At 44.0% G+C, this 22,271-nt stretch overlaps 7 protein-coding genes across 7 annotated transcripts; 4 read left to right on the top strand and 3 right to left on the bottom strand.

Moving 5' to 3' along the window:
- The first annotated feature begins 1,301 nt into the window (after positions 1 to 1,301).
- LOC133111268 (histone H4) lies at positions 1,302 to 1,904 on the top strand. The gene has a single exon (XM_061221454.1). The coding sequence runs from the start codon at positions 1,313 to 1,315 to the stop codon at positions 1,622 to 1,624; it is 312 nt and encodes a 103-aa protein (XP_061077438.1). The 5' UTR covers positions 1,302 to 1,312; the 3' UTR covers positions 1,625 to 1,904.
- A 1,482-nt stretch (positions 1,905 to 3,386) lies between these two features.
- On the top strand, positions 3,387 to 13,735 carry LOC133111282 (histone H2AX-like). The gene is made up of 3 exons (XM_061221469.1): positions 3,387 to 3,774; positions 5,195 to 5,204; positions 13,315 to 13,735. Exons 1-3 carry the CDS (start codon positions 3,392 to 3,394, stop codon positions 13,708 to 13,710), a joined length of 789 nt encoding a protein of 262 aa, XP_061077453.1. The 5' UTR covers positions 3,387 to 3,391; the 3' UTR covers positions 13,711 to 13,735.
- On the top strand, positions 12,086 to 12,762 carry LOC133111213 (histone H1-like). The gene has a single exon (XM_061221402.1). The coding sequence runs from the start codon at positions 12,115 to 12,117 to the stop codon at positions 12,760 to 12,762; it is 648 nt and encodes a 215-aa protein (XP_061077386.1). The 5' UTR covers positions 12,086 to 12,114.
- A 693-nt stretch (positions 13,736 to 14,428) lies between the features above and the next one.
- LOC133111230 (histone H3) lies at positions 14,429 to 14,839 on the top strand. The gene has a single exon (XM_061221421.1). It carries the CDS (start codon positions 14,429 to 14,431, stop codon positions 14,837 to 14,839), a length of 411 nt encoding a protein of 136 aa, XP_061077405.1.
- A 2,766-nt stretch (positions 14,840 to 17,605) lies between these two features.
- On the bottom strand, positions 17,606 to 18,344 carry LOC133111130 (histone H2B-like). Its single transcript, XM_061221277.1, has 2 exons — positions 18,324 to 18,344; positions 17,606 to 17,947 (listed from the first exon to the last, which is right to left on the bottom strand). The coding sequence occupies exons 1-2, from the start codon at positions 18,342 to 18,344 to the stop codon at positions 17,606 to 17,608; spliced, it is 363 nt and encodes a 120-aa protein (XP_061077261.1).
- A 1,958-nt stretch (positions 18,345 to 20,302) lies between these two features.
- On the bottom strand, positions 20,303 to 20,762 carry LOC133111257 (histone H2B-like). Its single transcript, XM_061221443.1, has one exon. It carries the CDS (start codon positions 20,760 to 20,762, stop codon positions 20,388 to 20,390), a length of 375 nt encoding a protein of 124 aa, XP_061077427.1. The 3' UTR covers positions 20,303 to 20,387.
- A 1,092-nt stretch (positions 20,763 to 21,854) lies between these two features.
- Positions 21,855 to 22,229, bottom strand: LOC133111242 (histone H2B-like). Its single transcript, XM_061221430.1, has one exon. The coding sequence runs from the start codon at positions 22,227 to 22,229 to the stop codon at positions 21,855 to 21,857; it is 375 nt and encodes a 124-aa protein (XP_061077414.1).
- Positions 22,230 to 22,271: the final 42 nt, after the last annotated feature.

The raw sequence follows: 22,271 nt of genomic DNA, 5'->3' as shown, positions 1-22,271 counted from the left end.
CCCTTTTTAGGATAAGCGGGTTCAGATAATGGATGGATGGATGTTCAGATTAAAAGAAAATTAAAATACATCCTCCTGGCAAATGTTTGCAGACTTTAAAAGGCAACCCATGTCCTTGGTCCTGAAGGGTTCAGCTAAAAACATTGAGGGGTCTTGTCCTTATGATACAAATGCCGCTAAATATGAAGTACTATATACCACATATAGATATTAATTGATCTATAACCAACGTTTATTAAGATCTATGGAGCTTAGAGAAACTTCTTCGGACTCTTAGCCGGTTTCGTTTTCGCCGGACATTTTTCTCGGGTTTCTCTTCTGCACAAATTAACCTGTTGCCTACCACTGGCATGGTAGTGGTAGACAGGGGGTTTTCGGCTGGTTTCGAGAGGCTTCTCAGAGCTTTGTGTCTCTTCTGAACTCTCTTTTTTTCCTCTCTTTCCTGGCTCCTCCTCTTCTTTTTCCACCTGGTTTTTCCTCCTAACCTGATGGGCTGGGAGTTTCATTCCCAGTACGTGGCTTGACCTTGGCTGGTGCGGGCTCCACTGCTGCAGAACGCTTTCCTGCCGAAAGCCAGAGGGGAGTACAAGAGCTGCCCGGAGAGAATGCCCAGAAGGGTTGCTCTCCGGGCCTGCACCAGCTTTGCTGGGCCTTCACCGGTTTCTCCCCTCTGCCTCTCCCTCTGGTTTTCAGGCCCTGCAGCAGGTCCAGCGGAGCCCCTCCGGAGGACGAGTCCTGAGGAGCAGGCAGAAAGGGGGATCCGTGGACCTCCCCCCAGAAGACGGTGGCGCTATTTGGATCCGGACCTGTTTCTGCGTACTGGATCAACGCCTGGCGCCCCCCCCATTGGAAGGGAGGTTCACTAGCGGCAGGGGAGCTGAACCATCGGCCCCCCTTGCATGTTCGGTCCCCCTGGGACAGGCCATCAACCTCAGGCGTTTCTCTGTTCTCTGCCCACAGCTGGACTCCGGCCCCCAGCAGGAATGGCGACGGCGGCTCAGCCAGGTGTGCGGCGCCACAATGCCGTCCGGCTAACCCTCCTGAACAGCGGAGAGGGGGGCAGCAGCAACAGGGTAGGCCCCCTGGTGGAGCAGGGGGTGAATGGCGCAGCTGCCATTTTTTTTTTCTCAGACCACTTGTTTGGTATGCAGGAAATCCTCAAATGCCTCGCGAGACTGGGAGTACTGGAGGCGGGCTTTAGCTTGAGTGGCTTTTTTTCTGCAGGCTTCAATCAGGTCGTCGTGGCGCAGATATATTATTGGTTTGAAAGCTGGCATTTATTTTCAAGAAGTGGTAAGCCATTGTTTGAAGCATGTCTGGGCGCGGTAAAGGTGGAAAAGGTCTTGGAAAAGGAGGCGCTAAGCGTCATCGCAAAGTTCTGCGTGATAATATCCAGGGTATTACGAAGCCTGCGATTCGTCGTTTGGCTCGCCGTGGAGGAGTCAAGCGTATATCTGGGCTCATCTACGAAGAGACTCGTGGAGTCTTGAAGGTGTTTTTGGAGAACGTTATTCGTGATGCGGTCACCTACACCGAACACGCCAAGAGAAAGACCGTCACCGCTATGGATGTAGTTTATGCGCTGAAGCGTCAGGGTCGCACTCTGTATGGCTTCGGTGGTTAAATGTTTATGCCTTTTTAAATACTTCCTGGAACGACCCAAAGGCTCTTCTAAGAGCCACCCACATTTGCAATGACAAGTACAATTTCCTAGTTTGTGTGTCCCTGTTAATGGCCGCAATGGAACTCTCCAACCGTCGCATCCTGTTTTGTAGATTAGGTAACGCGTGAGGCTGTATAAAGTGTCGGCATGTCACCCTGCTTGCAAAATGTTTAATGTCAGCATTGTTTTAGGCAAATGTTTGTTCAAAACGGTAATGGCAGTGAAAGACTTCGTAGGAGTACATGGGGCTGCATAAAGTCATTTTATTAAAATTGAATAAGTCGACGAATTTAAACCGCACAATGTAGTGGGGGGTTGTTCCGAAGAAAGACGTGGTTTTAGTTTTTTTCTTTTTCTTTTCCAGATCCGCCATATTCAACCAATTGATTTGAAAATCGTATCGTCAGAAAATAGCATCCAATGATAATCGGTCTGACGTCACCGGTAAAAAAAAGAGCATATATCTTTGCATGCCTCCCAGCGCAAACACTTGAATTACGTGAATTGGGGTTTCTTCATTTTAATTTGCGAAATGCCTGAGCAAGTAAAGTCCGCGCTCTAGAAGGGCTCAAAGAAAGCCGTGACTAAAACCGCTGGGAAAGGAGGAAAGAAACGCAGAAAGTCCAGGAAGGAGAGCTACGCTATCTACGTTTACAAGATGTTGAAACAAATGCATCCTGACACTGGTATCTCTTCCAAAGCCATGGGTATCATGAATTCGTTTGTCAACGACATTTTTGAGCGCATCGCTGGCGAGTCTTCCCGTTTGACTCACTACAACAAGCGTTCTACCATCAGCTCAAGGCAGATCCAGACTGCAGTGCGTCTTCTGCCGCCCGGAGAGTTGGCCAAACACGCAGTGTCAGAGGGCACCAAAGCTGTCACAAAGTACACCAGCTCCAAATAAATTCGTAAAATGATGCTTTACACAAAGGCTCTTTTAAGAGCCTCCCGCCCTTTCATCAGAGGCAAAAATCCATCATTGATATTTGAGGAAGCGGCTGTATTGTAACAGCCTGTGGAGTTGGGTGCATGTCACAATGGTCTTAACCGGCTTGTATAGCTTGTTTCGTGCTTTTATTCAATTAATAGCTTTAAAACCCAACTGAATTCAACATTAATATGGGCGATGGTTCATTCGACTAATCATAATTAACCCTTGTTCTCTGTTTAATTTTGACACTGGTCAAATTGACACGGGACATTATTCGTATTATAAAGCACTACAGAAACAAAAATGTAAAAATGCATAACAAATAGTCTATTTTTCTCATTCCCAGACAATACAGATAAAATATATGGTTAATGCTTTCTAATTAATTCTGATCACTTTACCAATTATTGAGCCATTTGCTTTTGTGAAAAATAAATCCACAATAATCAAGACATGGGTGGCATGATCATGTTTATCTTGATAATCCAATTAATGCTTAATTGGAGTTGGATATAAATTCCATAAAACTAAACAATTTTTGCAATAAATATGGCGTAGGAGTCTAAGCTTATTTTCAGCTATTATGGGGTATGAAAGAATTGCATTCAAACGCTACAGGTTAATGCATAAAACTGCCTGTCAATCTGCGCGGTGAGGTCCGTCGAAAAAAATGTCTTCTATTTGATTGGACGAAATCTCATCAACGCTGCAGCCAATAGGTTAACAGAGTGTTGCTATAAGAAAGACGCTCGTGTATAGCCAACCTCATTCTTTTATCTAATTAGACGTTGAAAATGAGTGGCAGAGGGAAGACTGGTGGTAAAACGAGAGTAAAGGCTAAAACTCGCTCATCGAGGGCTGGACTGCAGTTCCCGGTTGGTCGCGTTCACCGGCTGCTGCGTAAAGGCAACTATGCCCAGCGTGTTGGTGCCGGTGCTCCAGTTTATCTGGCCGCTGTGCTCGAATATCTGACCGCTGAGATCTTGGAGTTGGCTGGTAACGCTGCTCGAGATAACAAGAAAACCCGCATCATTCCCAGACATCTGCAGCTGGCAGTACGTAACGACGAAGAGTTGAATAAGCTCCTTGGAGGCGTCACCATCGCTCAGGGAGGAGTACTGCCCAACATCCAAGCCGTGCTGCTCCCCAAGAAGACCGAGAAGGCCGTGAAGGCGAAGTAATTCCTGCATCACTCCAACAAGAACCATTCAAAGGCTCTTTTCAGAGCCACCACATCCTTCGACAAAGCGCAAAGAACTGCCATTTGAACCTATTGGGAACTTCGTTGCAGTCTTTATTTTTATTTTTTCTTCCTTCTCTTAGTTTCTCACGAGTTTCACATCGTTTTGTGAATCAATTCCAAAAGAAAAGCTTTCCCAGAGCGGTCTTCCGAGTCCTAAACCAGTTGGAAAGTATTAAGCATTACGAATGCATACGAATGTATAAATGTACTTTTCTGTGGTAAATCAGTCCTTTGTTCGCGGTGAACTACGCGAACGTTAGCATTCCGTTTGCTATGGTGACAGTAACGCAAATAACCACACATTACAACAGTGGTATGCAGAAGAGCATCTCTAAACACACAACGTGTCATAACTAACTGGAAATGCTACAGCGGTAGAAGTATAAATACTAAGTCTAATCAATACCCAATAAATTGCTCACTGAGTGTATATGTTAGTCTGTCTCTGTTCTCCTGAATCCTCTGAATAGGTGGACGGACTTCCTGTGAGCTCATTGTCAGTAAATGGTTAAATGGTATTTGAGACTTCCACAGTCGCTGGTTGACCAGTTAGACTCTATACTCAACATGGTTTGACCAGTTTAAGCTATGTTTTGAAGCAGCTGGTATTTCAAGGTGTCATAGCTGGATTATACACCAGTGATGTCAATGACTTGGACTGCTACTGCCCTTAGTATCAACTGAGCATCATTTGAATGCCACAGCATACCTTTTGCAGACCTTTTTGACAACAGTCTACCCTTTTTTCAGAATGGATTCTTCCAGGAGGATTATATTCCATGTCACAAAGCATGAATCACCTCAAGCAGGTTCCACAGTGATGTCATGTTTACACCAATTGCCTCCACAGTACCCAGATCTCAATCCAATGGAGCACCTTTGGAATGAGGTGGAACAGGAAGTTGTCAACATGAATGAAACATTTTTGTATCTACACAAAGAGCTACAACATTCTACATAAAATGAAAAAAAGAAGAAAAAGTACTATACTGCAGATGTTACTATGTCTCGTTGAGGTGAGTTGTCATGTTTAAAAGTCAAACACTTCTAATGATAGATGATGTCAATTAAAACCACCTGCTTAGACCTGTTTTTTCATGATTAAAAATGCTTTAAACTGTATAAACTTGTATATATATATGCACTTAATATTTCATTATATTGTATGTGTCAACCTATTCGACACAGCGGAAACTGCAAAATCAGTTGTGACGCTGTGGGCTGGGGAGCAAGGCCACCGTGGCTGCAGAGCATGACATGTTTAGAGGGGCAACGGGTCATGGCCGTCGTGGCAGCCAATGAAATTCCTGCTCTGGTTCTCAGTAAGGGCTGTCTTTGTCCCATACTCCCAAAGAGTTTTTTTGGTATGGTGCCATTTTTTGGTTCTTTTTGAGACTTGGTGATCTGAAGATACAAACAGTCTTCTTCCTGCATCCATTCCATACATTTTTGTAACAATTTCCATACAGTGCTGAGTGGTATGCTTGACCATGTATTTATTTTCTGTACTATTACCTGACTTGAAATGGTCAATGATCATTTTTCTCTTCTGAATTGACAGTTCTTTGGCTTTTCCCATGCTGATGTATGGCAAAAATGTTTTTGCATGCTTCTTAACTCATTTTCATACTTTCATACTCGTGAAACAGGAATGTCTACATGTCTGAGATTAAGTAAAATGTCATTGCTAATTTAACTTTGTTTGATTTTATTCACAATACCTGTTAGGGGTGCCAACAATTAACAGAAATTGTTTAAAAATGAGATTTACCCATATGTTTGGACGTAACATAGAATATTATCTGTGTTTATTGCATTTCCATTAGTCCACTTTTACAGCTGTCTCCATTCCTAGACCAAGTGCAGAGATTACCCACTTTTTTGTCAAAGCCATTTGCTTCCAGCACAATGCACTCATACAGTAGGGTGGCTGCATATTAAATTATTGAATACAATGAATCACCTCACATAATTGTTGTTTGATGCAATTTAGATGTGTTGTTTTTGAAAGATTTTAAAAAACATTTTTTTTTTAAATCACATGCATAATAATGGGTTTTTAAAAATAGCTTATATTAGTTGTATTGTATTGTGTTAGATATTGTATGTTTCTACTCAGGGTATTCTAGCTGCCAACTAGATGCTAGTTCATAAGTTGATGTATTCTTCAAGGGTTCCAATTGTATCTGTATGGTCACACTTGTCTCTGTGTTTGATCTGCTCTTCGTTGTACTTTGTAATGTCCCACTTTGTCTACAAAAGTGTCCCACTCAACCTGAATGCTACACTTCAGTAAAAGACGGCATTTATTTAGAAATAAATTCTAACTAGATTTTTCCACAAGAATGTTGATAGGGACCTATTTAAATAAAATAAATACATAATTGGAGTAAGTCTTGACTCACTTCAATGGTCCATAGAACAATTTTCAAAAAAGTGTCACACTTTACCAGTGAACACCCAATGTAGGGGCATAAGTGTAATCTAAAAAAAGTCCCCAGGTGCTATCCTATGGCAGCATATCTAACAACTTACTTCTGTGCTTTTCATCTTATGATGTTTTATTTACCTACGTTCATTTTGTATCTTGATATGCATGTGATTCCTCCTTGTACTGTCCGTGTATTTAGACTTCATCAAGCCTGCAAATTCAATTTTTAACTTAAGAGTACTGCGCAAGTTTTGTTTCAATTCAGTTGTTATGTGCTGCAAGCTACGTGAAAAAAATGTATTCCGATTTGATTGGACAAAATCTCATCAATACTGCAGCCAATAGCCAATATGTTGCATAAGAAAGACACTCGCAGTAACCAGCCTTATTTGTTATTCTGACTAGGCATTGAAAATTAGTGGTTGGGGTGATGTAATGATCCTGTATTCATTCATTCATTCATTATCCTAACCCGCTTATCCTGAACAGGGTCGCAGGGGGGCTGGAGCCTATCCCAGCATAAATTGGGCGAAAGGCAGGAATGTACCCTGGACAGGTCGCCAGTCCATCACAGGGCACACACACCATTCACTCACACACTCGTACCTATGGGCAATTTAGACTCTCCAATCAGCCTAACCTGCATGTCTTTGGGCTGTGGGAGGAAACCGGAGTACCCGGAGGAAACCCACGCAGACACGGGGAGAACATGCAAACTCCGCACAGAGAGGCCCCAGCCGACAGGGATTCGAACCCAGGACCTCCTTGCTGTGAGGCGGCAGTGCTACCCACTGCACCATCCATGCTGCCATCCTGTATTCAGTCTTAGTTTATTTTGTGTTTTTGTAACTTTATTATTTTTCGTATTCATGTCTGGTTTCCATTTTCATTCATTATTCATTGCACTTGTCTTTCCCTGTGATGTCTGTGTCTTTCTGTAGTTCTGAGCCCGAGTCACTACCCTGTCTGTGTGATTCACTCTTCGGGGGTTTTCGGAATTTTCCAGTTTCCCATGATTCCTTCTCCCTCTTGCTTTACTTGTTTCCTGCTTTCTCTCCATTCATTTTGTAGATAGCACTTATATACTAATCCCGACTAACATAGAATTTGTATAGTACTAATTATATTAACACACTAATGTGTTTCTCTAACTAACAAACTAACATTCACTAGTTTTGGGTATTTATAGTTTAATCACATAACTAACATTCCCATTCTACCTGCTACTGGCCCCATATTGCAACCACTCCCCATTCCTCATCGTCCCTGGTCACATATTGCACTTTGTCACTGGTTTACCCCCTTCCAATACCTTCACCACCATTCTCACCCTTGTAGATAGGTTCCCTAAGGCTGTTCACTTCGTTCCCCTCATTAAGCTCCCCTCGGCCAAAGAGACGGCTAATCTGCTGATCCATCATGTCATGTGTTTACACTCTCATAGAGTCATGGATAGAGGCCGACAGTTCACTGCACGTTTTTGGAAGGATTTTTGCACTTCAATAGGTTCCACCTCCAGTTTGTCATCAGTTTTCACCCCCAGACCAACCGCCAGACCGAGAGGGCCAGCCAGGTGACTGAGACTGCTCTTAAGTATCTATGCCACATAAACTCGTTGGAGTCACTTGTTGCCTTGGGGCGAGTATGCCACCTCCTCTTCCTCCAAGTTGCCTCCCTTCAAGTGTTGCCTAGGTTACCAGCCTCCACTGTTCCGCTGTTCCCCAGTCAGCTGAAGCCTTAATCCGGCGCTGCACCAGGACTTGGAAAGCCACTCGACTCAACCTGCAGTGTGCGGATGAAGGTGGCAGCCGACCCACATCGGTACAAGGCACCCCTTTACCGTGTTGGAAAAAGGGTATTCCTCATCTCTAGAGACATTCCTCTCCGCGTTGATGCATGTAAGCTGGCACCTCAGTACTTTGGCCCTGCCCCATAGTTAAGATCCTTAGCCCCACAGCTGTACGCCTCAGACTTCCCTCCACCATGCGCCGCATTCACCCCACCTTTCATGTGTCACGGGTCAAGCCAGCTGTTTTTCATTTTGAAGAAAATGGTTAAAGCAGGTGGTTTTAATGTTATGGCTGATCACTGTATGTTTTTGGCTTGTTGTACTTCCATGAACAGAGCTTTTTTTCTTTTTTCGACTATCTCTTTAAAAAGCCAAAATTCCATGTATGATGTTTTAGGGGAGATAATTTATGCTCATCACAAATTCTGTGCATGCGCCTTTGATTTACGATTACTTGGTATTTATCAACATACACACATGGGTATGGAAAAAAGATGTGTCTATGTGTCTTTCATGAATTTGGCGAAAGTTGTTAGTTCTTTTCCGATCACACATACATTTTCAGACAGATTCCTTAAATATTGATAAATGGGGCCTAATCTGTGCAACATAATCGATAAACACATAAATAATCACAATATTTATCCAGAATGCAGCAGCTCGTCTGGTCTTCAACCTTCCCAAATACTCACACGTCACCCCCCTGCTTACTTCCCTCCACTGGCTGCCTGTCATGGCTTGCATCAAATTCAAAACATTGGTGCTAGCCTTCCAAGCAGTTAAGGGGTCTTCCCCAGCTTATCTACAAAAAATCATCAGACCCTACACCCCTGCCAGACCTCTTCGTTCAGCCTCCACAGGCCGCTTGGCACCTCCCCCTCTCCGAACCTCCACCTCACGCTCACGACTACTGTCTGTTCTGGCTCCACGGTGGTGGAACGAACTCCCCGTTGAGGTCAGAACTGAAGAATCTCTCCCCACCTTCAAGCGCAAGCTGAAGACACACCTCTTCAAGCAGCACCTCTCCCCATCCCTCCCTACCTCCCTGTGAACCTTAATTGTTGTCTCTGTGACTTGCTTTGTGTATCGGTATTTTTAGTTAGCTAGGTAAGCAGTGTTTGGATAGTGAACTTTGGTCACTTTTGCTCTGTTGTTTGTTTCTTTGTTCAAAAATAAATAAATAAATAAATTTTAAAAAACTTGGCCCTCGTCCTTATCTTTGTTGTACAGTTAGCAGTGGAAATTGTACTTCCCTCTAGGGCCTTTCAGCGAACTTATCCCTGGTTATGGGTATGCACTTTGTTGTACGTCGCTCTGGATAAGAGCGTCTGCCAAATTCCAATAATGTAATGTAATGTAATGTAATATAAGAACTTTGTCACTTTGGATAAAAGTGTCTACTAAACTAAATGTAATGTAATATAAGATCAATGGCTCTCTTCTTGTTAAATCTACAATGAGGTTTCCTGGGTTATTATGCTTTGGGTAGGACATCAACTCTCTTATAATGAACAAGTTTTCCCACATGAGATGACACAGAGTTCCACATTTTTGCACTCTCTCAATTATCTCAAATATCTGCAATGTCTTTGGCAAATATTTGATAGGGCAGGGCATTAACTAGTGTCCCTGGAGTTTGTGCACAAAATGGCCAGTGATTCTGCTGTGCTGGATCTGCTGTGCATGGGGAGTAATTTCCACAGTTCTTGGATTGGATGGAAATGCAATTTGGAAAGGGATGTTCTGAGATTTTGCCGAGTGGTTGAACTATTCTTCATTTCCAAACAACGGGAATTGTCCAGTGATTATATAATTTTCTATAAATGTACAATTGTTATTCATTACATTATTGGCATTTGGCAGATGCTCTTATCCAGATTAATAATTAATAATTCAACAAAATTAGTATCCTCTTAATGCCACATATCAATTAATGATCTAAAGTATGAATGTTCTAATGCATATTAAGAATGCATAAACATAACTTTTAGATGGTAAATACTGTATTTGCGTAATGCACTATATGTGATGGAAAACTGGTTATGTTTTGCATTTGTGAACTGAGACTGACAGCAGTGAATTCATAAATACTGAATGTGGTCAATATAATTGGCACACTGTGAAATGAAGAATGCAATGACAAAACCCTGTTTTCAATCAACGGTTGTCCTTAACTTTTAATGTTAACTGAAGTATGACACCATTTCTTCACAGATCAGTTTGGTGAGTTAATTATAGTGATTGCTGTTCTCACCACATCATGGCTTTCAGGAAAAATAGGAAAACATATTGCTTTTAATAATCAGCATGGGTTAAAGACTAATTTTGATTAAAACCCAGGCCCACCCAAAGCAAATGGTTTATGAACATGCGGAACAGATTTTAATCTTTTTTTAATTTTTTTTTACTTTATTATTTTGATTTGATGCCATTTGTACTGTGTAATATCCTTATTTCCCCCCAAAGGTGTTACATTACTTATTATATTTTCTAAATATCCAAGGGCGTCATGAGACATCATCCATCCATCCATCCATCCATCGTCACCCGCTTATCCGGAGTCGGGTCGCGGGGGCAGTAGGCAAAGCCGGGTATTCCAGGCGTCCCTCTCCCCAGCAACGCATTATAGCTCCTCCTGGGGGATCCCGAGGCGTTCCCTGGCCAGGAGAGATATATAATCTCTCCAGCGGGCTCTGGGTCTCCCTCGGGGTCTCCGCCCAGTTGGACGAGCCCGGAAAACCTCCAAAGGGAGGCGCCCGGGAGGCATCCTGATGAGATGCCCGAACCACCTCAATTGGCTCCTTTCGATGCGAAGGAGCAGCGGCTCTACTCCAAGCTCCCTCCGGATGTCCGAGCTCCTCACCCTATCTCTAAGGCTGAGCCCGGCCACCCTACGGAGGAAGCTCATTTCGGCCGCTTGTATACGCGATCTCGTTCTTTCGGTCACTACCCAAAGCTCGTGACCATAGGTGAGGGTTGGGACGTAGATCGACCAGTAAATCGAGAGCTTCGCCTTCCGGCTCAGCTCCTTCTTCACCACAACGGTCCGGTGCAACGCCCGCATTACTGCTGACGCTGCACCGATCCGCCTGTCGATCTCACGCTCCCTTCTACCCTCACTCGTGAACAAGACCCCGAGATACTTGAACTCCTTCACTTGGGGCAAAGACTCGTTCCCAACCCGGAGGGAGCAATCCACCGTTTTCCGGCAGAGAACCATGGCCTCGGACTTGGAGGTGCTGACTCTCATCCCGGCCGCTTCACACTCGGCTGCAAACCGCTCCAGTGCGTGCTGAAGGTCACGGTCCGATGAAGCCAGCAGAACCACATCATCCGCAAAAAGCAGAGTCATGAGACATCAGAAAAACATATATTCAGCAACTGCATGGGCATGATTCGAACAAGATCACACTTTATACGTGGAAGAGCAGACCCATTAACATAGCAGTATATTAATGAGGAAATGAGTTTGGTACTAACAATGGTTTCAGCTTGATATGCTGCAGCTTGGATGAAAACTCAGCATAGATATGCACTGTGCTTTACTGTCAAAGATGGACGTCCTGCTTTAAAGCCACACTTGGGTATGGAACGGGTCTTTAATGTTTTCTGTTTTTACACAGAGCTTCTGTTATTCATGAACAAAAAAAGAAATGAGGACATGACATGTTTGCTCATTTTGAGAGTATAATCGAGTGCGATAAGCACGTTTAACTAGTACTTATCCGTGGCAAGTGGCGATGTTTTGGACAGGCTGGAGAAAATACGGCAATATTGCTGAGGACACAGTAGTTAATTTGTTGACAGAAGGCCTTTGGTGGACATTCTTCGGTGTTTTTTTGCTTGTAAAATAACTTCAGATCGTGTTATATTCTCACTATCGGAGAAGAGAAAACACAAGTGAGTCGAGTTTTCAGGAGCTGAGAGACGCTGTACTGGGATGGTTGAGTCTACACGGTTCTCACATCGCATTTAAGTCCATCCCCCTGTCGCACGCGCAGCAGAAACGGAACGTTATCACTGACCGTAAGTGTGAAAGGAGAGAACCTGAGAAATGGCAGAAGAGGCTCCAGCTCCCGCCGCAGCCGTCCCGGCGAAGGCTCCCAAGAAGAAAGCTGCAAGCAAGCCCAGGAAAGCGGGGCCCAGCGTTGGAGAATTGATCGTGAAGGCAGTTGCTGCTTCCAAGGAGAGGAGTGGAGTGTCCCTGGCTGCTTTGAAAAAATCTCTGGCCGCCGACGGCTACGACGTAGCGAAAAACAATTCGCGGGTAAAGCTGGCCCTTTGTAGCCTGGTGACCAAGCAGACCCTGCTTCAGGTTAAGGGAACCGGTGCCTCTGGCTCTTTTAAGCTTAACAAGAAGCAGGCGCTTGAAAAGAAGAAGCCTGCCAAGAAAGCAGCCCCTAAGGTTAAGAAGGCCGCTGCGGTCAAAAAGGCGGTAGCAAAGAAGCCTGTGGCGAAAAAGTCACCGAAGAAGGCCGCTAAACCTAAGGTGAAGAAGAGCCCAAAGAAGGCCAAGAAGACAACAGCGGCTAAGAAGCCAGCAGTGGCTAAGAAGCCTGCAAAGAGTCCGAAGAAAAGTAAGAAGGCAGCAACTGCGGCAAAGAAGCCGACCAAGAGTCCTAAGAAAATCAAGGCAGCCAAGACAAAAGTGGCGAAAGCTAAGCCCGTCAAAACAAAGAAAACCGCTCCCAAGAAGAAGTGAATTGGTCTACGTCTCCAACGTTATTTCACAAATAAAAGGCTCTTTTAAGAGCCATCCAAACATTCTAGAATGTGCAAGTAATTTCCATTTAAATTGATTATATGCTTTCATATGGGCTTAAAGTTTGATGGTGCAATTTAGCCGACTAATATTTCCTCCTTTTTTAAAAAAAAACGTTTTATTTTATAAGGCACCGCTCCAGTTAATTAAATATGTCGCCTATACTGATAACATATGTTCAAATACGATTACTGGTCATTATATTCAATCATTCGTAATACATTATTGATGAATGAATATCGATATTCCGGTTCAAAGTTACCAAGCATCTTGTACTCGTATTTAAACTCATCAAGCCTGCAAATGACATTTTCAGCTTTTTAGAAAGTAATGATTCAATTCAGTTGGTCTGTGCTGTGAGCTCCGTCGAAAAAAAAAATGTCTGCCGGTTTCATTGGACGAAATCTCATCAACGCTGCAGCCAATAGGTGGACAGAATGTTGCTATAAGGAAGACACTTGCCGATAGCCAGCCTTATTCTGTTCTGATTAGGCGTTGAAAATGAGTGGCAGAGGGAAGACTGGTGGAAAAGCGAGGGCAAAGGCTAAAACCCGCTCATCGAGGGCTGGACTCCAGTTCCCGGTTGGTCGCGTTCACCGACTGCTGCGTAAAGGCAACTATGCCGAGCGTGTTGGTGCCGGTGCTCCGGTTTATCTGGCCGCTGTACTCGAATATCTGACCGCTGAGATCCTGGAGTTGGCTGGTAACGCTGCTCGAGATAACAAGAAAACCCGCATCATTCCTAGACATCTGCAGCTGGCAGTACGTAACGATGAAGAGTTGAACAAGCTCCTTGGAGGCGTCACTATCGCTCAGGGGGGAGTACTGCCCAACATCCAAGCTGTGCTGCTCCCAAAGAAGACCGAAAAGGCCGTGAAAGCGAAGTAATTCATACATTGCTCCCACAACAACCATTCCCCCAAAGGCTCTTTTCAGAGCCACCCCACACCCGTACAAAGAACGAAAAGCTGCCATTTGAACGAATTCAACTTGGCTACCGTTGAAAAAAATGTATAACTTTGTCTTCTAAGTAAATTCCGTGACAAAAGAGTCTGCCTTTAGACCTTCCGTTCTACGCGAATTAACGGACCCCAACAATTATTTTAAACATGGTGCACTCAAACCGTACTTTAGACATGCAATCGATTGATGTCATCTCTGCGATCTAAATTTAACACACCAGACGGATGTCGGCTATGTGTCTGTATCATAACGTCACATTTATATACGCATAACAGTAATATACATTTTGCTAACAAAGAATGGACATTATCAATCTGTCCCTCATTGAACCGCAAAACCTTTCTCAGTCCCGCATCCCGCACTTTTATTATTATTATTATTATTATTATTATTATTATTATTATTTATTTTATTATTTTTTAAAATTATTATTATTAACTTCAAGGAGGCAAAAGAAAGGTAAAATAATGTTGGCGGCAAAGGAAGTTGAAGAAACGATCCAATAGTCTCGGGGAATGAAGGCAGGGTCAGGGCCAATGAGCATCCATAAAAGCTTATCCAATCAGCTTCGGGATGGTATGCTTTAAAGGCGCATGCCAGGGCTGGAACGGGATTCAGAAAACCAGTTATCGAGCAAGGACCAATGGCTAGAACCAAGCAGACCGCACGTAAATCTACCGGTGGCAAAGCGCCTAGGAAGCAGCTCGCCACTAAGGCTGCACGTAAGAGCGCGCCTGCCACAGGCGGCGTAAAGAAACCTCATCGTTACAGGCCAGGAACTGTAGCTTTACGAGAAATCCGCCGCTATCAGAAGTCTACTGAGCTTTTGATTCGCAAGCTGCCCTTCCAGCGCCTTGTGCGTGAGATCGCTCAGGATTTTAAGACCGATCTCCGCTTCCAAAGCTCCGCTGTGATGGCTTTGCAGGAGGCTAGTGAGGCATATCTGGTTGGTCTGTTCGAGGACACCAACCTGTGCGCCATTCACGCTAAGCGAGTGACCATCATGCCTAAAGATATCCAGCTGGCCCGCCGCATTCGTGGAGAGCGCGCTTAAGATGGTTTGAACACGTAATCTAAACAAGGGCTCTTTTAAGAGCCACCTCAGTACTTGTTAGAGCGGCAAATGTCTCCATATTCCTTTGCCGCGTGCTTGTTTGTTTCAGGTCCGTGTCTCTTGGTATTTGGTCTGTTAGCGTAGATCATGGACCCATTTGTATGAACAGGGCCCTAGTGATGGGAATTCTGGCTCTTTTTAGAGAGCCGGTTCTTTTGGCTCGGCTACCTAAAAAGAGCCGGCTCTTTCGGCTCCCAAGTGGCTCTTCAGATTTTTTGGTGTTTAAATTAATTCATTACCAAAAATAACGTAAAATTATATGTAAAATGAATTACTAATGTAAAAACCATACATTATATCAAATGTTTATTATTTATATGGCTTATTATACTCAATAAGGAGCAGAGTGCTACAAAAAATAAATTATAAAGTACAAAAACAAAGACCCAATTCAATTAGACAAAAGGTCCCATCTCTGATTGTATTATTTATTAACTTTTAACTATTTACAGTGAAACAACATCGAGAAGCTTAGAGAATCACACTTTACAAAATAATAACACAATACGGTTTTTGAAATAAACAACAACAACAACAATAATAATAATAATGATAATAATAATAATAATAATAATAATAATAATGACTCAGTGGGTAAAGGCAAGCACTTAAACAAGTAGAACAGCCTGGCACATAAATAAATTTACATCAAGTAACAGTAATGCAGCCTTTAAAACCAGGAAAAAAACAACTTCTGTGCCATATCTCAATACAGCAGTATCCAAAATAGCTCAGTGCAGAGACACACACGTCACACATCGTGTAGTTGACCAATCACGTGCGGCTTGAACAGAAAAAAGAAAAAACAAAGCGGCTCCCAGGCAGGAGCCGGCTCCCGTCGTTCACTTCAAAGAGCCGGCTCTAAGAGCCGTTTCGTTCGCGACCGACACATCACTACAGGGCCCGGAATTATTTATCTTTCTCAGGTGAAACCGCTGCGCTCTTCACTAATAAACTAACTGATGTTAAATCAATGAGTAAATCTATCGAATCAGGAACGTACAATTACTCTCTTATTGAAGTAGGCGAGAATAGTTTACTTAATCTTATGGTGGCGTATCCAACGCTGGTGATTCTGATTCAATCATGATTTCGTTCCTCCATATAGATAGGATTTATCGTATGCCATTAATAAACTCAAGGAGTATAGTCATAGTCCATTAACTTCCCATTTGAGTGACATGAATATAGAGTCATTTTAGCTTTTTTACATTTTGTACATAAGCATCAGCTAAATAAATTCTGTATGAAGACAACAGCAACAAGGTCAAAAACCAAGAGCGTTCATACAGGTTAGACTGGAAAGACATGAGTTACTTTAACATCACTGATTGGTCTGGTGTTATAGTTATTGAATGAATGGTAACAAAAGTAATGAGGGATCAATCAGATCAAATAGTCAAATATGTTGGGCAGAGGGCTCATCCTGTCAGTACAGTCACAGACTGATCGGATTTATATATAAATGTAGTAGCCTTCACTGCTATGTTCACTGCTTGTATTTAAATAGTCAGTAATATGGAAAGATCAGATTCCACGAGCAACACATTTATTTGAAATCAGGAACTAATATACATCTGAAATTATGTGGATGACATAACTGCACCATGTTCAAATAATCCACTACAAATTGTTGTTTGACTTTTATTCCGGTAGAAAGGAGGTGTTTCATTAAATTAGTAAAATATGACGTCCAATGGAAGAGTGAAAGGACAAGACAATATTTTATCAAATTCAGAAGAGAATGTGACCAATGAGAGATACAGAAGAGAAGAAATATTTTCAAGAATTAGATTTAGATTTGCACACATGGGCCTAAATGGAATAAATGAAAATGAAATGGAATGGATTGGGATTTTCTATAAACGATTTTTACAATGCCTTGTAATGTAATATTTGGTTCATGTTAGCTCCACGACTTGATTATTTCAGATTGTGTTAACAGTACGCCGATGGATACAAGGAGCGAGTAATACACCGTCAAAATTGACGGTGAACTGGTGTAGTTCTGTTACTTCTTAAATAAGCACATTGGGATGCAGTGAAGCAAAATTGCCGCGAATACTCGGGCAACCCTCAGATTCAAAATAACGACGACATCATTAAATAAGGGCAGGTTGGCCTTTAGCCTAGTGAAAACTTGCTAGCAAGCGTCTCTTGCCAGGTAACATTGCTGCAGTCAAACGACTTATTTGAATTGCTTGGATTTTTTTAAGTGTTATCAATCATTATCCATAAAGGACAGTACAATACATTGCAGATTTAAACATCTTTTTATTTTGCATCATAGTACATGTACTACGTCATTCGAGTAGAATGCATTTTATTTTCACATTCAAGCGATGATCACCATATTCACAAACCCCTGCGTAAGTTTATTAAAATATTTTCCATCGATAACATTGTTATTGTATTCGTGCATCGCCATACACCAACGTATATTAGTTATACCCTGCCTTTCCCGCCCACAATGAATACCCAACCGAAGGAAGACTTCTTGGTTTTACACAAGATGAGAATTGGCTGACCAGGGCACCAAATGGCGCAAAAAATAAAAAATAAAAATGCAGTTGCCGTGCTGCCTTCACAATAACTACCGATAGGTTTGCAATAAACCAACATGTTAGAGAAACGATTATTCTGCTTTTCATAGAGAACGTGGGTGGCTCTTAAAAGAGCCTTTGCTTCCATTTGTTGCGTCACAGGTTACTTGGAGCTGGTGTACTTCGTGACGGCCTTGGTGCCCTCAGACACTGCGTGTTTGGCCAGCTCTCCTGGCAGCAGAAGGCGCACTGCAGTCTGGATCTCCCTTGAGCTGATGGTAGAACGCTTGTTGTAATGAGCCAAACGTGAAGACTCACCAGCAATACGTTCAAAAATGTCGTTCACAAACGAGTTCATGATGCCCATGGCCTTGGATGAAATACCAGTATCAGGATGCACTTGCTTCAACACCTTGTACACGTAGATAGCGTAGCTCTCCTTCCTGGACTTTCTACGCTTCTTCCCTCCTTTCGCAGCGGTCTTAGTGACGGCTTTCTTCGAACCCTTCTTGTGGTTTTATTGGTTTTTACATTTCTTTACATTTTAAAATTCTTTTTCTTTTTTTAAAACACACTAATTAACACAAAATAATCATTTAATCAAGAACTTAAACTAATGAAACAAAGACATCAAAAGAATGAAAACAAACTTAAAGAGTGATTACAAAATATTCCAAAAAGACCTTACAAAACGTAACAAAATCAATTTCAACAATAAAGAAACTAAGGTGAATTAAAAGACAAGAAAATAGTAAAGAAGAAAGTCCATTCCGCTCGGGTTTAGTTGTCCCGAGAGGCTTCTGTGTCCCTTCTGTGTCCCTTGGGGAGGTGGACTATATGATGAATTCTTTCCAGTGGTCCACCCCCCACTTCTCTCTCGCCAGGTTCTTATTGCCGTGCATGTCCACCAGAATGCCGTCCTGGAGGAGGTTTTGGATCCTCCTCCGGAGAGTGACCAGGTCTACGGATGTTTTCTGGTAGACCTTGATGTTCCTCGTCTCCCACAGGACCTGCTTCACGGTGTTAATGATCCTCCACTGACGATGGAGCACGGTGGTCTTGCATCCCCCCGGCGGACCGTATAGGATGCCCTCAGCCATCAGGGAGGACCTCGGCAGGAACCTGCTTAGGGAGACAGAGGAACAAACAAGGCCCCAGACCCGCCTGGCCACGGAGCACTCCCAAAACAGGTGGTGGATGTGTTCTGAGTCAGTGCATCCGTGGGGGCAGCGTTCGGTCAGGGCTAAGTGCCGGCGATACATAAATGTTCTAGTGGGGAGACACCTATGGGCTGTCATCCAGGCAATGTCTTTTTGTTTGTTTGTAAGACACTTGTGTGTTACATTTGCCCGGATGACTTGCGGGTCCAGGTCGGGCCCCCCCCTCGGGAGCGTTACAATTTCTCCAGATCTTAAATGAGCCATGATCATTTTGTAGCTCCACGAGGTTAGGCCAGCCCTGGGCAGATTCGTCCTGTAGGCAAAGACCTTCAGGGCTCGATAGACATAGGGGGGGTCCCAGCTGTAGGGTATGGTGAGGTCCAGCACACCCAAGCCCATTGCTCTGAGGAAGGGGGTGGCATAGTACCTGGCAAAGGTACCAGAGGCCTTACCCACCTTCCCTACGTTCTGGACAAGGGTGGCCAGACCCTGCACCATAATGATGGTTTCGATGTCTGGGACCCCCCGCCCCCCATTCCGCTCCTCCTTGAGGAGGGCGACACGTTTCAGTTTTTCCATGGTGCTCCCCCAGACAAAGCGGAAAGCCATCCGGGTAATTCGCTTCCCGGTGGCTTTGTCTGGGGGAAACACCCTCCCCACATAGAGCAGAATGGGTAGGACAATTGCCTTCAGGACAAGGATCTTACCCGCCATGGTCAAGGGCCGTGCACTCCAGCTCCTGATTTTATTTTGGACGTGGCGGAGGGCTCCCTTCCAGCTGGTTCTCCCTCCTCCATCAGCCTGGAAGGTCACCCCCAGGAGCTTGATGGTATTCCTACGCACAGGGAAGGAAACGGTCAGCTCCTCACTCCAATGTGGAGACAGAAACATTTCACTCTTGTCCCTGTTGACCAGGGCGCCAGTGGCCTCACAGAAGACGTCCAACACCTTGGTGGCACAAGCGATAGAACGACTGTCTGTGGCGACGATGGCAATGTCGTCCATGTACGCCATCACCTTTAGCCGTTCCCCCCCCGCTCCAGGGAGTGGATAGCCCACCACCCCTGGATTGGCCCTGATGGCCTGGAGGAACGGTTCCAGGTAGATGACGTACAGGAGAGATGCTAGAGGGCACCCCTGCCTGACGCCAGACCTCTGACATCGAACGGGGCAGAGGGCTGTCGATTGACAACCACTCTGCCCGTTATCTCAGTCAGACAGATTTTTGTCCAGCGCAGGAGGGGGCCAGGAATGTTCATTTTCTCTAGCACTCTCTCCAAGCACACATGACTCACCCGGTCAAATGCCTTCTCTTGATCGAGGCTGAGAAGACACAAGGGGGACCTCCGCTCCCCGGAGTGGATGATTAGATCCCTCGCGAGGAGCAGGTTGTCATTTATGGACCTCCCCTGCACGCTGCAGGTCTGGTCCGGTCCGATCACCGATGTTATCAGGCCTTGGAACCTCCCCATCAGCGCCTTCGCCATGATCTTATAATCGACTGAGAGGAGGTTGATCGGCCGCCAGTTGCAGATGTCCTTCAGGTCCCCCTTCTTTGGGGGGGGGCATCTTTCCCGAAATATCATTTATAACCCATTAAACTTAAGAGAAAAAAAAGCTGATAAACGCCATTTACTTGCCTTTTAGCTCCTCAGAAGCACAGCGTTAAGTCTTACATTTCAGGATACATGACTAACAAGAGAACCAATTGAAGAGTTTATGCCTTTTTTAAATGGTGTGGGTGGCTCTTAAAAGAGCCTTTGGTTTCATATGCTATATCACAGGTTACTTGGAGCTGGTGTACTTGGTTACAGCCTTGGTACCCTCAGACACTGCGTGTTTGGCCAGCTCTCCTGGCAGCAGAAGGCGCACTGCAGTCTGGATCTCCCTTGAGCTGATGGTAGAACGCTTGTTGTAATGAGCCAAACGGGAAGACTCACCAGCGATACGCTCAAAAATGTCGTTGACAAATGAGTTCATGATACCCATGGCTTTGGAAGAGATACCAGTATCAGGATGCACTTGCTTCAAGACCTTGTACACGTAAATAGCATAGCTCTCCTTCCTGGTCTTTCTGCGTTTCTTTCCTCCCTTCGCAGTAGTCTTGGAGACGGCTTTCTTTGAGCCCTTCTTGGCCGCGGATTTTACTTGCTCAGGCATTTCGCACGGTAATGTGACGATCCTGCGATCCTGTCCCGTATTTCAAGTGTTTGCCCAACGATCTATGCAAATTTGCATGCGCTTTTTACCGATGACGTCAGACCAGTTCTCATTGGAGGCTGTTTTTGCACGACATTATTTACAAAATGTATTGGTTGAATGGCGGGGAAACAAAAGAACGGTCTTCTTCCTTTTGAACAAAGGAAATGCCGTTTTTTAAAATTATTATTATTTCTAATCCGCTAGACATTCATTCTTACACTTTGTAAAACATTTTTTTATTAATTCTTAATGTGGGTTACTCTGCTGTTACCTACATTCAAACTAAGGTACATTACACTCCCCTTGAGCAATACTTTGCTTTAACCAATATTCACATAACTTGAACATTTGTGCATTATGCCTGTGCCGCCCAAACAATAGGTTACACATGCATTAATCCCAACAGGGGGTTTTCTACAAACGTTTATATTTGGTTCATGTTAGCGGCACGACTTGATTATTTTAGATGATTACTTCAGATTGTGGCACCAATACGCCGATGGATAAAAAGGAGCGAGTAATCCAGCGACTTCAATTGACGGTGAACTGGTGTAGTTCTGTTACTTCTGAAGCACATTGGGATGCAGTGAAGCAAAATTGGCCCGTGAAGGATACCGTGAACACTCTAGCGAGGCAGCCCTTAGATTCAAAATAACCATTAAATCAGGGCGGGTTGCCTCTTGAAAACCGTAGTCTTTGGGCGACGAGAGATTATTTTAATCTCACTACGTACGGTGGCTAGCAAGTGTCTCTATTTCATTGCTGCAGTGAAACGAATACTCTAACACAATAGTTTGGATTTTTAAAGAGCGTTATGAATCGTTATCCATAAAATACTGTACAATACATTTTACATGTATATATGCACGTGTGTATGACCAGCGCACCAAATATACCAAGAAAATAATGCATTTACCGTGCCGTCTTCGCAATAACTACCGATAGGTTTACTACAAACCAACATGTTAGAGAAACGTGGAAATTATGCTTTTCATAGAAAACGTGGGAGGCTCTTAAAAGAACCTTTGGGTAAAGCATCATTGCGCTAGTTTACTTAGAGCTGGTGTACTTCGTGACAGCCTTTGTACCTTCAGACACTGCGTGTTTAGCCAGCTCTCCTGGCAGCAGAAGGCGCACTGCAGTCTGGATCTCCCTTGAAGTAATGGTAGAACGCTTGTTGTAGTGAGCCAAACGGGAAGACTCGCCAGCAATACGTTCAAAAATGTCGTTGACAAACGAGTTCATGATGCCCATAGCCTTGGATGAAATTCCGGTATCAGGATGCACTTGCTTCAACACCTTGTACACGTAGATAGCGTAGCTCTCCTTCCTGGACTTCCTGCGCTTCTTCCCTCCTTTCGCAGCGGTCTTAGCAACGGCTTTCTTCGAACCCTTCTTGGGCGCAGGTTTTGCGGCCTCAGGCATCTTTCCACAGACAGAAAAAAAGAATAATCCCGCTTCACCAGT

This window comes from Conger conger, chromosome 15 (genome assembly GCF_963514075.1).
Source record: "Conger conger chromosome 15, fConCon1.1, whole genome shotgun sequence".
NCBI lineage: Eukaryota > Metazoa > Chordata > Actinopteri > Anguilliformes > Congridae > Conger > Conger conger.
The sequence above is the reverse complement of the archived record's forward strand: the minus strand, read 5'-3'. Positions and strand labels throughout refer to the sequence as shown.